Here is an 18125-nt window from a genome sequence, read left to right on the forward strand (position 1 = left end):
TTGAAGAATCCTTGCATCCCTGGGATAAAGCCCACTTGGTCATGGTGTATGATCTTTTTAATGTGTTGTTGGATTCTGATTGCTAGAATTTTGTTTAGGATTTTTGCATCTATGTTCATCAGTGATATTGACCTGTAGTTTTCTTTTTTTGTGGGATCTTTGTCAGGTTTTGGTATTAGGGTGATGGTGGCCTCATAGAATGAGTTTGGAAGTTTACCTTCCTCTGCAATTTTCTGGAAGAGTTTGAGCAGGATAGGTGTTAGCTCTTCTCTAAATTTTTGGTAGAATTCAGCTGTGAAGCCGTCTGGACCTGGGCTTTTGTTTGCTGGAAGATTTTTGATTACAGTTTCAATTTCCGTGCTTGTGATGGGTCTGTTAAGGTTTTCTATTTCTTCCTGGTCGAGTTTTGGAAAGTTGTACTTTTCTAAGAATTTGTCCATTTCTTCCTCGTTGTCCATTTTATTGGCATATAATTGTTGATAATAGTCTCTTATGATCCTTTGTATTTCTGTGTTGTCATGATCTCTCCATTTTCGTTTCTAATTTTATTGATTTGATTTTTCTCCCTTTGTTTCTTGATGAGTCTGGCTAATGGTTTGTCAATTTTATTTATCCTTTCAAAGAACCAGCTTTTGGCTTTGTTGATTTTTGCTATGGTCTCTTTTGTTTCTTTTTCATTTATTTCTGCTCTAATTTTTAAGATTTCTTTCCTTCTACTAACCCTGGGGTTCTTCATTTCTTCCTTTTCTAGTTGCTTTAGGTGTAGAGTTAGATTATTTATTTGACTTTTTTCTTGTTTCTTGAGGTGTGCCTGTATTGCTATGAACTTTCCCCTTAGGACTGCTTTTACTGTGTCCCACAGGTTTTGGGTTGTTGTGTTTTCATTTTCATTCGTTTCTATGCAAATTTTGATTTCTTTTTTGATTTCTTCTGTGATTTGTTGGTTATTCAGCAGCGTGTTGTTCAGCCTCCATATGTTGGAATTTTTAATAGTTTTTCTCCTGTAACTGAGATCTAATCTTACTGCATTGTGGTCAGAAAAGATGCTTGGAATGATTTCTATTTTTTTGAATTTACCAAGGCTAGCTTTATGGCCCAGGATGTGATCTGTCCTGGAGAAGGTTCCATGTGCACCTGAGAAAAAGGTGAAATTCATTGTTTTGGGATGAAATGTCCTATAGATATCAATTAGGTCTAACTGGTCTATTGTATCACTTAAAGTTTGTGTTTCCTTGTTAATTTTCTGTTTAGTTGATCTATCCATAGGTGTGAGTGGGGTATTAAAGTCTCCCACTATTATTGTGTTATTGTTAACTTCTCCTTTCATACTTGTTAGCATTTGTCTTACATACTGCGGTGCTCCCGTGTTGGGTGCATATATATTTATAATTGTTATATCTTCTTCTTGGATTGATCCTTTGATCATTATGTAGTGACCTTCTTTGTCTCTTTTCACAGCCTTTGTTTTAAAGTCTATTTTATCTGATATGAGTATTGCTACTCCTGCTTTCTTTTGGTCCCTATTTGCATGGAAAATCTTTTTCCAGCCCTTCACTTTCAGTCTGTATGTGTCCCCTGTTTTGAGGTGGGTCTCCTGTAGACAACATATGTAGGGGTCTTGTTTTTGTATCCATTCAGCCAGTCTTTGTCTTTTGGTTGGGGCATTCAACCCATTTACGTTTAAGGTAATTACTGATAATTATGATCCCGTTGCCATTTACTTTATTGTTTGGGGTTCGAATTTATACACCATTTTTGTGTTTCCTGTCTAGAGAATATCCTTTAGTATTTGTTGGAGAGCTGGTTTGGTGGTGCAGAATTCTCTCAGCTTTTGCTTGTCTGAGAAGCTTTTGATTTCTCCTTCATACTTGAATGAAATCCTTGCTGGGTAAAATAATCTGGGCTGTAGGTTATTTTCTTTCATCATTCTAAGTATGTCTTGCCATTCCCTCCTGGCTTGAAGAGTTTCTATTGAAAGATCAGCTGTTATCCTTATGGGAATTCCCTTGTGTGTTATTTGTTGTTTTTCCCTTGCTGCTTTTAATATTTGTTCTTTGTGTTTGATCTTTGTTAATTTGATTAATATGTGTCTTGGGGTGTTTCGCCTTGGGTTTATCCTGTTTGGGATCCTCTGGGTTTCTTGGACTTGGGTGATTATTTCCTTCCCCATTTTAGGGAAGTTTTCAACTATTATCTCCTCAAGTATTTTCTCACGGTCTTTCTTTTTGTCTTCTTCTTCTGGAACCCCTATGATTCGAATGTTGTAACGTTTAATATTGTCCTGGAGGTCTCTGAGATTGTCCTCATTTCTTTTAATTCGTTTTTCTTTTATTCTCTCTGATTCATTTATTTCTACCATCCTATCTTCTAATTCACTAATCCTATCTTCTGCCTCTGTTATTCTACTATTTGTTGCCTCCAGAGTGTTTTTAATTTCATTTATTGCATTATTCATTATATATTGACTCTTTTTTATTTCTTCTAGGTCCTTGTTAAACCTTTCTTGCATCTTCTCAATCCTTGTCTCCAAGCTATTTATCTGTGATTCCATTTTAATTTCAAGATTTTGGATCAATTTCACTATCATTATTCAGAATTCTTTATCAGGTAGATTCCCTATCTCTTCCTCTTTGGTTTGGTTTGGTGGGCATTTATCCTGTTCCTTTATCTGCTGGGTATTCCTCTGTCTCTTCATCTTGTTTAAATTGCTGAGTTTGGGGTGTCCTTTCTGTATTCTGGCAGTTTGTGGAGTTCTCTTTATTGTGGCTTTTCCTCGCTGTGTGTGGGTTTGTACAGGTGGCTTGTCAAGGTTTCCTGGTTAGGGAAGCTTGTGTCGGTGTTCTGATGGGTGGAGCTGTATTTCTTCTCTTTGTTCAGTCGCGCTGTGGGGAGGGAGGGAGGGATGCTGCAAACAAATAACACTGGCGTGCGCTCGCAGTGCCTCAGCCACACTGGGTCTGCCCCCGCTCACGGCGCATGTAGCCTCCCTGCCCACACTGCTCGGGCTCTAGGTTGTTCTGCCGGGAACAATCCGAGGCTGGCCCTGGGCTGCATGTACCTCCCAGGTCCAAGCCGCTCAGGTTCAGGCACTCGGGTAGTCCTCAGAGGCGCAGACTCAGTTGGGCCTGAGTTTTGTGCTCTTCCCAGGTCTGAGCAGCTCAAGTGATGAGGTGTTTGGCGAGCGCCAATGCTGCGACTTATCGCCTCCCCACCACTCGGTTATCTCCTTTCGAAGAGTTGGATTGCTTTTATGGGTGCCTGATGTCCTCTGCCAGCATTCAGAAGTTGTTTTGTGGAATTTACTCGACGTTTAAATGCTCTTTTGATGAATTTGTGGGGGAGAAAGTGTTCTCCCCGTCCTACTCCTCCGCCATCTTGGCTCCTCCCCCCATTTTATATTTTATAAAACTACCATGGGAACCAGTCAGAGACAAGATCTCCCTACATATGCAAGTGAACTCTAGAGCCCCAGAGTTTGAAAGGGGAGGAAATATCTGAAAGAAGATGTATGGGCAGCTTTTTGTGAGGTAGGCAAAGCGGAGGCAGAGAGGAAGATGAAAAAGTTGGTCTAGCCTGGTCCAGAAAGGAATGTAACATGAGGTGTTCTCTCAGAGTTCAGGCCTGAGGTCAGGCACGCGCTGGAGTGAAAACAGCTCAGCCACTCACTTGGTAAAAGGTCACTGCATCTCTCCACATCTCTCTACCTCTAAAGTGGAGGTAATAATAATACCCATCTCATAGGGTTACTGTGAAGATTAAGTGTGTTACAGAGTAAAATAATACAGAGTAAAATGACATTAAAATGTACCCATATGGGGATTTCCCTGGTGGTCCAGAGGTTAAGACTTGTGCTTCCACTGCAGGGGGAACACGTTCAATCTGTGGTTGGGGAACTAAGATCCTACATGCTGTGCAGCACAGCCTGTATATATGTACATATATACACATATGTGTGTGCTTAGTCACTTCAGTTGCATCTGACTTTTTGTGACTCTGGACTGTAGCTTGTCAGGTTCCTCTGTCCATGGGATTCTCCAAGAAAGAATACTGGACTCAGTTGCGGTGCCCTCCTCCAGGGGATCTTCCCAACCCTTCCCAACTCCTGCATTGCAGATGACTTCATCACTGCTGAGCCGCTGGGAAAGCCTATATATATATAGCCTATATATATATAACACATACATACACAGACTGTACATACAAACTTAGTAATAGGAGTAAGAAGGTCTAAAATCCGAGGGAAAATAGACTTGCACAAAAAACAGAACTAAAAGGACAAAGCCAGTATAACACCAGTAAGGTCAGTGTAAAATTAAATGGTTTCTATAGAATAAAGGCAAATCTCTTACCTGAGAAGTATAATAACGTTTGCACATATTGGGAAGAAAATGGCCTAGCTTTTGAGTTATCTTAAAGAAGAACTGCCCGGGTACCATGTGAGGTTGCTGTGCTCTCTAGTGCTCTCACAGAAAGATCACATTTCCTAGCCTACCATCTTCAGGTGGGGTCATGTGACTCAGGCTTGCCAGTAAAATGTGAGCAACGTGACAGCTATGACTTCCAGATCAAGGTAACTGACAGCAGTTGTGCCTTCTTGACTTTCTCTTTCTCCACCTGCTAGCTGGACAGCCTTGGTGGATCTAGAGGAGGAAGGAGCCACAAGCTGGCGTGAGCCTGGGTCCTTGAATGACTGCATAGAACTGAGGTCTCTCCTACTGCTCACCTCCCAGCACCCATCCAACCTAGAGTGGGATGTGTTGTCAATCATACACAAACTGTTGTATATAGCCACTAATGAGTTTTTGACTTATTACAGTGGTTAGCCTACCCTGCCCATATTGTGTGTGTGTGTGTGCACGCATGCACACACACACACACACACACACACACACACACACACTCATTCACTCAGTCATGACCGACCCTGCGAGCCTAAGGACTATAGCCCACCGGGCTCCTCTGCTCCTGGAATTCTCCACGCAAGAATTGAAATGGGTTGCCATTTCCTCCTCCAGGGGATCTTCCCAACGCAGGGATCAAACTTGCATCTCCTGCATTGGCAGGCAGATTCTTTACTTCTGAACAACCTGGGAAGCCCACCCTGCCCATTAGAGTTGTGTAAAATACCAAACCTCTCTCTATGGTATGATGACATAGTAATTCAAGGAAGTAGAGAGACAAGTCTCATTTCAGCAACAGAAACAGAATATATTGTGGGACCTCAGAGGTGAGACAGACTATCCCAGTACTAGTAAGAGACCTGGATAGGGATCTCCAGTTCCCTATTAAAGAGGGAAATAAGCAGGGAGAGGTTTGAGTAGTATGCAGTCCTTGCTGGGATGTGGACTTCCAAAGTACTGCAGATTGGTTGCATCTCCCTGGGATCTGTTCAGTCACATGGTTGCACATTCCCATGGCCTCAACCAGTTCCACATCACTACCAGTGGAAGCCAAGGACCAAAGCCTTACTTGGTCTTAGGAATGGAGTCATTCAGGTGGTTTCTTGTTCATACTGTTCTACCTTGCTAAGGGAGCTGCAACTACTTAAAGGAACAAAATGCTGTCAACGAGATAAGACATGCAGCTCAGAAAGTGCCAGGCACATATTAAGTGCTAAGATGACAGTGCAATTATGATGACAATGCAGAACTCCGGGTTTGGTGTAAAACTGCCATCCAACCTCCTTCAATACCCTCTTCCAGTGAGTTTTTGGTAAAACAAGAAAGTGACACTCTTTAGTCCAAATAAGTCCCAGGGTAGACTATTCAAGGAGTACATGTGCACACACGCACAGACAATTATTATTTAAGAATATAAATCTGATCATGTCATGCTCCTGCTTAAAACCATTCTTATATTTCTACTGCTCTTTTAATAAGATCTAAACAACTTATTGTGATTCAAAAGGCCCTTTATGATCTGGACCCTGCCCTCCCTTGATATCTTGTTCTACTGCCCTCTTTGTATGTTCTAGACTAATAAAGGCTAGACAGTAAGTATTTTAGACTTTGTTGATCACCCACAGTTGCATATTCCCCTTATATTATTTCTTTTTTTAACTCTTTGAAAAAATGTAAAAACTATTTTTAGCACTCAGGTCACATCAAAACAGGCTGTAGACCAAATCTGGCCTGCAACTGATAGTTTACCAACTCTATGCTCTAGACTACGACTGTCCAATGGAAATATACTGTAAGCCATATATGTAGTTAAAGTTTTTCTAGCAGCCACAATAAAAAAGTAAAAAGAAACAGATGAAATTCATTTTAATACTGTATTTTAACACATCAAAATTATGATTTCAACATGAAACCAACATAAAAAAAATTACAAATGAGGCATTCTATATTCTTTTTTCCATACTAAAGTCTTTGAAATTCAGTGTGTATTTTATTTTCACAGCATATCTCAATTCAACATGAGCCACATTTAAATGCTTAGGTTCCAAATAGGAAAAGGAGTATGTCAAGGCTGTATATTGTCACCCTGTTTATTTAACTTATATGCAGAGTACATCATGAGAAACGCTGGCCTGGAAGAAGCACAAGCTGGAATCAAGATTGCCGGGAGAAATATCAATAACCTCAGATATGCAGATGACACCACCTTTGTGCCAGAAAATGAAGAGGAACTAAAAAGCCTCTTGATGAAAGTGAAAGAGGAGAGTGAAAAAGTTGGCTTAAAGCTCAACATTCAGAAAACGAAGATCATGTCATCGAGTCCCACTACTTCATGGGGAATAGATAGGGAAACAGTGGAAACAGTGTCAGACTTTATTTTTTGGAGCTCCAAAATCACTGCAGATGGTAATTGCAGCCATGAAATTAAAAGACGCTTACTCCTTGGAAGGAAAGTTAATGGCCAACCTAGATAGCATATTCAAAAGCAGAGACATTACTTTGCCAACAAAGGTACGTCTAGTCAAGGCTATGGTTTTTCCAGTGGTCATGTATGGATGTGAAAGTTGGACTATGAAGAAAGCTGAGCACTGAAGAATTGATGCTTTCAAACTGTGGTGTTGGAGAAGACTCTTGACAGTCCCTTGGACTGTAAGGAGATCCAACTGGTCCATTCTAAAGGAGATCAGTCCTGGGTGTTCATTGGAAGGACTGATGTTAAAGCTGAAACTCCAGTACTTTGGCCACCTCATGTGAAGAGTTGACTCATTGGAAAAGACTCTGATGCTGGGAGGGATTGGGGGCAAGAGGAGAAGGGGACGACAGAGGATGAGATGGCTGGATGGCATCACCGACTTGATGGACATGAGTTTGATTGAACTCTGGGAGTTGGTGATGGACAGGGAGGCCTGGCGTGCTGCGATTCGTGGGGTCGCAAAGAGTCGGACACGGCTGAGCGACTGAACTGAACTGAACTGAATAGCCACAGATAGCCAGTGAGCAAGGCACCTCTAGATATGATGATCTTCTTTCAGAACATCAACTGTCCTAAGCTATTGCCCATCTCCTGGCCTTTGCTCACTCAACTCCCTTACCCGAGAACATTCTAATCCCCACATCTTTCCTTGCCTTTTCATATAGATAGCTTTTTCTCACTCTGTAACACGGTCTCCTAGAGGAGCCGTTCCTAGTCTTCATAAACATAGGACTTACTACATAGGTACTCATGTGTTTTGCATTAACAAAATGGGAGTTGTAAATTGGCACAACCTCTGTAGAATTAATTTAGAACTATCTAACAAGACACACTGGGGCCTCCTAGGTGGCACTAGTGGTAAAGAACCTGCCTGCCAATGCAGGAGACATAAGGGACGTGTGTTAGATCCCTGGGTCGGGAAGATCCCCTGGAGGAGGGCGTGGCAACCCACTGCAGTATTCTTGCCTGGAGAATCCCATGGACAGAGGAGCCTGGCAGACTATGGTCCATAGGGAAGCAAAGAGTCAGACATGACTGAAGCAACTTTGCATGCACGCATGCAACAAGACACCCTAAAGCTCAGCAATTCAATTTCTAGCATTCTTTCCTAGATATATATTCTCATGTGTGAGGAATGACTTGTAGCACCAAATAGAAGAGCAGAATATTGCCAAGCGCCCATCAATTGAGTGAGTCAAATAAACTATGGTACCTCCAAAGAATGGGATACAGCTACCCATTAAAAGAAGCAAACTCAGGGAGAGACAAAGATGACAACATTTAATGCTCCTGATCTTTCCTCTTCCCATGGACATATTGAATGTACAGCTGCACAAGGAAAATTCCTTCTAAGAGAAATCCAGAACCTAGCTGAGTGACTCCTACATATCAGGCAAATAAGAAAATACCCACATCAAAACAAGCTCTTACCATAAATTCCAACCTGGCACAGTGCCAGTCAACTGGGACGAACACACCCACAACAACCAGCTGGTCCCTGAGTGAAAGATTTGGACCACATACACAGAGCTCCAACTTTCAAGGCTCCCACTGGATGGACAGGCCCCAAACACCTAGCTCTAAAGACCAATGGGGCACACATCCATTAGACCAACAGGAACAGCAAAGAAAGAAGCAGTTCTTAATGGGTATGTGAGTACTCTCCATTGCTGAACCTCCAGGGCTCAGTGGTGAAAGAAAAGGCCAAAAAATGCTCACCTCCTACTCTTTCCTGGGTAAGGAACTGAACACTTTACAAGCTACTCCCTGAGTGTGTGGCATGTTGCACAGAGCCAGGACATCAGAAAAGAGATTGTTACAAACTTAAGTTTCCTTCATGGATCACAACCTTGTCAGGGCGAAGGGGCTTGCATAACTCAATGAAGCTATGAGCCATGCCATGTAGGGCCACCCAAGACAGACAGGTCATAGTGAAGAGTTCTGACAAAACATGGTCCAAGGAAGGAGGAAATAACAGCCCACTTCAGTACTCTTGGGGCTTTTCTGATGGCTCAGATGGTAAAGAATATGCCTGCAATGCTGGAGACCTAGGTTTGATCCCTGAATCAGGAAGATCCCCTGGAGAGGAAATGACAGCCCACTCCAATATTCTTGCCTGGAGAATTCCATTGACAGAGGAGGAGCCTAGTGGGCTACAGTCCATGGGGTTGCAAAGAGTTCAACACAACTGAGTGACTTTCACTTTCCAGTTCTTACCTGGAGAACTCCAAGGACTGTATGAAAAGGTAAACAGATATGACACCGGAAGATAATCCCCCCAGGTGGGAAGGTGTCCCATATGCTACTCGGGAAGTGCAGAGGGCAGTTACTAAAAGCTCCAGAATGAAGTGACTGGGCCAAAGTGGAAACGACACTCAGTTGTGGATGCGTCTGGTGGAGAAAGTAAAGTCCGATGCCATAAAGAATAATATTGCATAGGAACCTGGAATGTTAGGTCCACGAATCAAGGTAAATTGGAAGTGGTCAAACAGGAGACGGCAAGAATGAACATTGACATCTTAGGAATCAGGGTACAAAAATGGATGGGAATGGGCAAAATTAATTCAGATGACCATTGTATCTACTAATGTGGGCAAGAATCCTTAGAAGAAATGGAGTAGACTTCATACCCATCAAGAGAGGCCAAAGTGCAATATTTGGGTGCAATCTCAAAAACAACAAAATGATCTTGGGTTGTTTCCAAGGCAACCATTCAATATCACAGTAATCCAAGTCTATGACCCAACCATTGATGCTGAAAAAGCTGAAGTTGACCAGTTCTATGAAGACCTATAAGACCTAGCTGCTGCTGCTGCTAAGTTGCTTCAGTTGTGTCCGACTCTGTGAGACCACATAGATGGCAGCCCACCAGGCTCCTCCGTCCATAGGATTCTCTAGGCAAGAATACTGGAGTGGGTTGCCATTTCCTTCTCCATATAAGACCTAGATCTAATACCAAAAAAAGATGTCCTTTCAATCATAGAGGATTGGAATGCAAAAGTAGGAAGTCAAGAGATACCTGGAATAACAGGCAAGTTTGACTTTGGAGTACAAAATGAAGCAGGGCAAAGCTAACAGTTTTGTCAAGAGAACATGTTGGTCATAGTAAACACCCTTTTCCAACAACACAAGAGACGACTCTACACATGAACATCATCAGATGGTCAATACCAAAAGAAATCAGATTAATTATGCTCTTTGCAGCCAATATGGAGAAACTCTATGCAGTAAAAACAAGACCAGAGCTGACTGTGGCTTAGATCATGAGTTCCTTATTGCAAAGTTCACACTTAAACTGAATAAAGTAGGGAAAACCACTAAGCCATTCAGGTATGACCTAAATAAAATCTCTTATGATTATGCAGTAGACATTTCAAATAGATTCAAGGGATTAGATCTGACAGACAGAGTGCCTGAAGAACTATGGATGGAGGCTCACAACATTGCACAGGAGGCAGTGACCAAAACCATCCCAAAGAAAAAGAAATGCAAGAAGGCAAAGCGGTTGTCTGAGAAAGCTTTATAAATAGCTGAGGAAAGAGGAGAACAGGAAGGCAAGGGAGAAAGGGAAAGATATAGCCAACTGAATGCAGAGTTCCAGAGAATAGTAAGGAGAGATAAGATGGGCTTCTGAAAGGAACAATGCAAACAAATGGAGGAAAACAATAGAATGGGACAGACTAGAGATCTCTTCAAGAAAACTGGAGATATCAAGGGAACATTTCACGCAAGGATAGGCACGATAAAGGACAGAAATGGTAAGGATCTAACAGAAGCAGAAGAGATTAAGAAGAGGCAGCAAGAATACACAGAACTATACAAGAAAGGTCTTCATGACCTGGATAACCAAGATGGTGTGGTCACTCACCTAGAGCTGGACATCCTGAAGTGTGAAGTCAAGTGGGCCTTTGGAAGCAATACTACAAAACAAAACAAAACAAAACAGTGAGAGTGATGGAATTCCAGCTAAGCTATTTCAAATCCTAAAAGATGATGCTGTTAAAGTGCTGCACTCAATATGTCAGCAAATTTGGAAAACTCAGCAGTGGTCACAGGACTGGAAAATGTCAGTTTTTGTTCCAATCCCAAAGATGTTGAAACTACCATACAACTGTACTCATTTCACATGCTAGCAAGGTTATACTCGAAATCCTTCAAGCTCGGATTCAGCAGTAAATGAACCCAGAACTTCTAGATGTACAAGCTGGTTTGTGAAGAGACAGAGGAACCAGAGATCAAACTGTCAGTATTCACTGGATCATGGAAAAGGCAAAAGAGTTCCAGAAAAATTCCTACTTCTGCTTCATTGACTACAGTAAAGCCTTTGTATAGATCACAAACAAACAGTGGAAAATTCTTAAAGAGATGGGAGTGCCAGACCACCTTACCTATCTCCTGACAAACCTGTATGTGGGTCAAGAAACAGTTAGGACCAGACATGGAACTACTGACTGGTTCAAAATTGAAAAAGGAGTACATCAAGGCTGTATATTGTGACCCTGCTTATTTAACTTCTAGGTTCCTGAAGGGTGGCGGCCAAGAGGAGTTACCCCACGTTCGAGGTCAGGGGCAGCGGCTGAGAGTGCCAGGCTGCGACGGCGCAAGAACGGCCAAGAAGAGCTACCCAAGTCTGAGGTCAGAGGCGGTGGCCAGGAGGAGCTACCCCACGTCCAAGGTCAGGGGCAGTGGCCGAAAGGAGCTACCCCACGCCCCTACGCCCCCACGCCCGAGGCCAGGAGCAGAGGCCGAGAGGAGCTACCCCACGCCCAAGGCCAGGGGTGGAGGCCCAGAGGAGCTACCACACGCCCCTACGCCCGAGGCCAGGGGCAGCGGCCGGAAGAACCAACCCCACGTCCAAGGAGAGGTGGCTGCGCGGGCGCAGGAGGGCCTAGAGGAGCTATCCCACGTTGAAGGTCAGGAAGGGAGGCGGTGAGGAGATACCCCTCATCCAAGGTAAGGAGCAGCGGCTGCACTTTGCTGGAGCAGCCGTGAAGAGATACCCCACACCCAAGGTAAGAGAAAACCAAGTAAGATGGTAGGTGTTGCAAGAGGGCATCAGAGGGCAGACACACTGAAACCATACTCACAGAAAACTAGTCAATCTAATCACACTAGGACCACAGCCTTGTCTAACTCAATGAACTTAGCCATGCCTGTGGGGCAACCCAAGAACGGCGGGTCATGGTGGAGAGATCTGACAGAATGTGGTCCACTGGAGAAGGGAATGGCAAACCACTTTAGTATTCTTGCCTTGAGAACCCCATGAACAGTATGAAAAGGCAAAATGATAGGATACTGAAAGAGAAACTCCCCAGGTCAGTAGGTGCCCAATATGCTACTGGAGATCAGTGGAGAAATAACTCAGAAAGAATGAAGGGATGGAGCCAAAGTGAAAAGAATACCCCGCTGTGGATGTGACTGGTGATAGATGCAAGGTCCGATGCTGTAAAGAGCAATATTGCATAGGAACCTGGAATGTCAGGTCCATAAATCAAGGCAAATTGGAAGTGGTCAAACAAGAGATGGCAAGAGTGAACGTCGACATTCTAGGAATCAGCAAACTCAAATGGACTGGAATGGGTGAATTTAACTCAGATGATCATTATATCTACTACTGCGGGCAGGAATCCCTCAGAAGAAATGGAGTAGCCATCATGGTCAACAAAAGAGTCCGAAATGCAGTACTTGCATGCAATCTCAAAAATGACAGAATGATCTCTGTTCGTTTCCAAGGCAAACCATTCAATATCACAGTAATCCAAGTCTATGCCCCAACCAGTAATGCTGAAGAAGCTGAAGTTGAACGGTTCTATGAAGACCTACAAGACCTTTTAGAACTAACACCCAAAAAAGATGTCCTTTTCATTTTAGGGGACTGGAATGCAAAAGTACGAAGTCAAGAAACACCTGGAGTAACAGGCAAATTTGGCCTTGGAATACAGAATGAAGCAGGGCAAAGACTAATAGAGTTTTGCCAAGAAAATGCACTGGTCATAGCAAACACCCTCTTCCAACAACATAAGAGAAGACTCTACACATGGACATCACCAGATGGTCAACACCGAAATCAAATTGATTATATTCTTTGCAGCCAAAGATGAAGAAGCTCTATACAGTCAACAAATGTAGACCGGGAGCTGACTGTGGCTCAGACCATGAACTCCTTATTGCCAAATTCAGACTTAAATTGAAGAAAGTAGGGAAAACCACTAGACGATTCAGATATGACCTAAATCAAATCCCTTATGATTATACAGTGGAAGTGAGAAATAGATTTAAGGGCCTAGATCTGATAGATAGAGTGCCTGATGAACTATGGATGGAGGTTCGTGACATTGTACAGGAGACAGGGATCAAGACCATCCCCATGGAAAAGAAATGCAAAAAAGCAACATGGCTGTCTGGGGAGGCCTTACAAATAGCTGTGAAAAGAAGAGAAGCGAAAAGCAAAGGAGAAAAGGATAGATATAAGCATCTGAATGTAGAGTTCCAAAGAACAGCAAGAAAAGATAAGAAAGCCTTCCTCAGCGATCAATGCAAAGAAATAGAGGAAAACAACAGAATGGGAAAGACTAGAGATCTCTTCAAGAAAATTAGAGAGACCAAGGGACCATTTCATGCAAAGGTGGGCTTGATAAAGGACAGAAATGGTATGGACCTAACAGAAGCAGAAGATATTAAGAAGAGGTGGCAAGAATACACAGAAAACTGTACAACAAAGATCTTCACGACCCAGATAATCACGATGGTGTGATCACTGACCTAGAGCCAGACATTCTGGAATGTGAAGTCAAGTGGGCCTTAGAAAGCATCACTACGAACAAAGCTAGTGGAGGTGATGGAATTCCAGTTGAGCTATTCCAAATCCTGAAAGATGATGCTGTGAAAGTGCTGCACTCAATATGCCAGCACATTTGGAAAACTCAGCAGTGGCCACAGGACTGGAAAAGGTCAGTTTTCATTGCAGTCTCAAAGAAAGGCAATGCCAAAGAATGCTCAAACTACCGCACATTTGCACTCATCTCACATGCTAGTAAAGTAATGCTCAAAATTCTCCAAGCCAGGCTTCAGCAATATGTGAACCGTGAACTTCCTGATGTTCAAGCTAGTGTTCGAAAAGGCAGAGGAACCAGAGATCAAATTGCCAACATCCGCTGCATCATGGAAAAAACAAGAGAGTTCCAGAAAAACACCTATTTCTGCTTTATTGACTATGCCAAAGCCTTTGACTGTGTGGATCACAATAAACTGTGGAAAATTCTGAAAGAGATGGGAATACCAGACCACCTGACCTGCCTCTTGAGAAACCTGTATGCAGGTCAGGAAGCAACAGTTAGAACTGGACATGGAAAAACAGATTGGTTCCAAATAGGAAAAGGAATTCATCAAGGCTGTATATTGTCACCCTGCTTATTTAACTTATATGCAGAGCACATCATGAGAAACACTGGACTGGAAGAAACACAAGCTGGAATCAAGATTGCCGGGAGAAATATCAATAACCACAGATATGCAGATGACACCACCCTTATGGCAGAAAGTGAAGAGGAACTAAAAAGCCTCTTGATGAAGGTGAAAGTGGAGAGTGAAAAAGTTGGCTTAAAGCTCAACATTCAGAAAATGAAGATCATGGCATCCGGTCCCATCACTTCATGGGAAATAGATGGGGAAACAGTGGAAACAGGGTCAGACTTTATTTTGGGGGGCTCCAAAATCACTGCAGATGGTGATTGCAGCCATGAAAGTAAAAGACGCTTACTCCTTGGAAGGAAAGTTATGACCAACATAGATAGCATATTCAAAAGCAGAGACATTACTTTGCCAACAAAGTTTCATCTAGTCAAGGCTATGGTTTTTCTTGTGGTCATGTACGGATGTGAGAGTTGGACTGTGAAGAAGGCTGAGCGCTGAAGAATTGATGCTTTTGAACTGTGGTGTTGGAGAAGACTCTTGAGAGTCCCTTGGACTGCAAGGAGATCCAACCAGTCCATCCTGAAGGAAATCAGCCCTGGGATTTCTTTGGAAGGAATGATGCTAAAGCTGAAACTCCAGTACTTTGGCCACCTCATGGGAAGAGTTGACTCATTGGAAAAGACTCTGATGCTGGGAGGGATTGGGGGCAGGAAGAAAAGGGGACGACAGAGGATGAGATGGCTGGATGGCATCACTGACTCGATGGATGTGAGTCTGAGTGAACTCCGGCAGTTGGTGACGGACAGGGAGGCCTGGCATGCTGCGATTCATGGGGTTGCAAAGAGCCGGACACGACTGAGTGACTGAACTGAACTGAACTGAATTGCTTCTATTAAAAATATCAATGTGTGGTAGAGCAGTGTTTTCACCGCACACTCTTGGGAGATGAAAACCTTAAGCATCACATCTTACAATGTGGAGGTTTCATCTAGTGAAAAAGTCACCTCCAGAAATGCTCCTCAGCCTCACTGGAAATGTCCCTACCAGGTACTTGTGGTGCCAAACTACAAGGAACAGACTATTGGATACATGTGACACACCTAAAGAGAGCATAAAACCCTAACCGGATCTGTACATCATCTATTGACCTGAAAGTAAAGATTTCTCAGAATTGAAGCAGATGACATCTGATGAGACACCTTTCTTAAGATATCTGGGCCAGTCCTGTTGGATGTTTATCGCCAAATCATTGATAATGACACAACACTTCAAATGATCTCTAATGTCAATGATCCTTTTTAAAAATATATATTTATGGTTTTAGAAAAGGCAGAGCAACCAGAGATCAAATTGCCAACATCTGCTGGATCATCGAAAAAGCGAAAAGAATTCCAGAAAAACATCTGCTTTATTGACTATGCCAAAGCCTTTGACTGTGTGGATCACATTAAAATGTGGAAAATTCTGAAAGAGATGGGAATACCAGACTACCTGACCTGCCTCTTGAGAAACCTGTATGCAAGTCAGGAAGCAACAGTTAGAACTGGACATGGAACAACAGACTGGTTCCAAATAGGAAAAGGAGTCCGTCAAGGCTGTATATTGTCACCCTGCTTATTTAACTTATATGCAGAATACATCATGAGAAACGCTGGGTTGGAGGAAGCACAAGCTGACTCGATGGACGTGGGTTTGGGTGGACTCCAGGAGTTGGTGATGGACAGGGAGGCCTGGCATGCTGCGATTCATGGGGTCACAAAGAGTCAGACACGACTGAATGACTGAACTGAACTGATTTGTTTCTGGCTGCATCCAGTCTCAGTTGTTGGTTTGAGGGATTTTTTTTGTTTGTTTCAGTGGGAGGGCTTCTCTCTAGTTGTGATGTGTGGCCTTAGTTGCCCCACGGCACGTGGGATCTTAGTTCCCTGACCAGGGATCACACCCACACCTCCTGCATTGGAAGGTGGTTCTCAACTGCTGGACCACCAGGGAAATCCCTAATGTCTATGATATTGATGACACATGAACTTTAAATGAAAAGTGCCTGAGCTTTCTCCCTCCTACCCCTCCTTGTTACTCACATGTGACCTTAATAATTAGACTCCTAATCTATTCCCTCCAACATGAGACATAATACCTAGAAAAGGTCTTTCCTTACATTGAAGAACAAAATGCCTCTGAAAGTAGAAAACCTGTCACTTGATAAGCAATGCTTTTGGAAACAGATCTTCATCAAAAGGGGGAGATATAAAAAAAAAATTAATAAATAGAAAACTCAATTAAATAGAGCTCGAGGACCAGAAAGGGAGCTCTCAGGTCCTAGAATGACAACAGAGAGTAACCAGGAAGAAGAAAGACTTCCCTTCTTTCCTGGCAAGGACTCAGCCAACAAAAAGTCATGAGCTCTTGGTTTACTATTGCCTTCCAACATTCTTTTCCCCTCCATAAAAACATTTGCCTTCCCTTGATGTGCAGAAACTTGCACATGACTCACCATGGTTGTAGATCCTGAATTGCAGTTCTCTGCTGATCCCAAATAAACCCATCTTTGCTGGAGAAATAAATGGCAATCTGTTTCAGGTAAACACACCCAAACAGGAATAATTTCTTTTTTTCTTCAAGTTCTAGGGTCCTTTACATGAACTTTCATTCCAGAACATTCATTTGTCACTTTCTACTTTAAACTACATCTATTTGTAGCTACCACTTATTAAGCTCCTGGGCTTCCCTGGTGGCTTAGCGATAAGGAATCCACCTCCTAATGCAGGAGACAAGGGTTCAATTCCTGGGTTGGGAAGATCCCCTGGTAAAGGAAATGGCAACCCGCAAAAGTATTTTTGCCTGGGAAATCTCATGGACAGAGGAGCCTGGTGGGCTACAGTCTATGGGGTCACAAAGAGTTGGACACAACTTAGCAACTAAACAACAACAGTTAAGCTCCTACTACGTGTCCAGGTTCTGGACTAGTCTTACGTATATTTCTTCTGACCAAAGAGCAACTCTCAAACATTAATGGAACTAATCTCATTTAAATGGAAAAACAATGCTACCAAGATGAAAGCAGGGAATTTAAACACAGGAAAAATTTCAAAGCTTAAACTTTTTATATGATGCATGCTATCTTACATGGCTTAATTCATGGCCTGTGATTTACAACCTAGTTGGACTTATAACAAAGGTCCATCTAGTCAAGGCTATGATTTTTCCAGTGGTCAAGTATGGATGTGAGAGTTGGACTGTGAAGAAAGCTGAGAGCCGAAGAATTGATGCTTTTGAACTGTGGTGTTGGAGAAGACTCTTGAGAGTCCCTTGGACTGCAAGGAGATCCAACCAGTCCATCCTAAAGGAGATCAGTCCTGGGTGTTCATTGGAAGGACCGATGCTAAAGCTGAAACTCCAACACTTTGGCTACCTCATGCAAAGAGTTGACTCATTGGAAAAGACCCTGATGCTGGGAAAGATTGAGGGCAGGAGGAGAAGGGGATGGCAGAGGATAAGATGGCTGGATGGCATCATCGACTCTATAGACATGGGTTTGGGTGGACTCCGGGAGTTGGTGATGGACAGGGAGGCCTGGCATGCTGCAATTCACGGGGTCGCAGAGAGTTGGACATTCATTCAATGACTGAACTGAACTGATCTGAACTGGACTTATAAACCCCTATTAGTAGACTCAGTTTGATTTATCTTTGATATCCTTCACAGACACAGAACAGGATTCTCTGCACAGAAAAGGTTTAATGTTTGTTAAGCAAATAAAAGACTTCTATAGGGTTTAATTCCTAAGATATAAAATTGGGAGTAGCAAAGAGTCTGGTCATATAATGCGTAGAGATCAA

General features: G+C 42.8%; 2 protein-coding genes across 7 annotated transcripts in view; both read right to left on the reverse strand.

Moving 5' to 3' along the window:
• The window catches only part of ALDOB (aldolase, fructose-bisphosphate B), an 89130-nt gene that overhangs the window by 58825 nt on the left and 12180 nt on the right, over positions 1–18125 (reverse strand). The window contains exon 2 of one of the 2 annotated variants that reach the window (XM_059889074.1): positions 10742–10793. The exons of the other annotated variant lie outside the window; for it this stretch is intronic. Coding sequence (XP_059745057.1) covers positions 10742–10755 — 14 coding nt within the window. The 5' untranslated portion in view covers positions 10756–10793. The remainder of the gene's footprint in view (positions 1–10741; positions 10794–18125) is intronic. 2 annotated transcript variants of the gene reach the window in all.
• PGAP4 (post-GPI attachment to proteins GalNAc transferase 4) overlaps positions 1–18125 on the reverse strand; it is a 48873-nt gene that overhangs the window by 18568 nt on the left and 12180 nt on the right. For 3 of the 5 annotated variants that reach the window (XR_009495492.1, XR_003035941.2, XM_059889303.1), the window contains exon 1: positions 10742–10795. The gene's annotated coding sequence lies outside the window, so the exon portion shown is untranslated. 5 annotated transcript variants of the gene reach the window in all.

The sequence above is a fragment of the Bos taurus genome, chromosome 8 (assembly GCF_002263795.3).
Source record: "Bos taurus isolate L1 Dominette 01449 registration number 42190680 breed Hereford chromosome 8, ARS-UCD2.0, whole genome shotgun sequence".
Lineage (NCBI taxonomy): Eukaryota > Metazoa > Chordata > Mammalia > Artiodactyla > Bovidae > Bos > Bos taurus.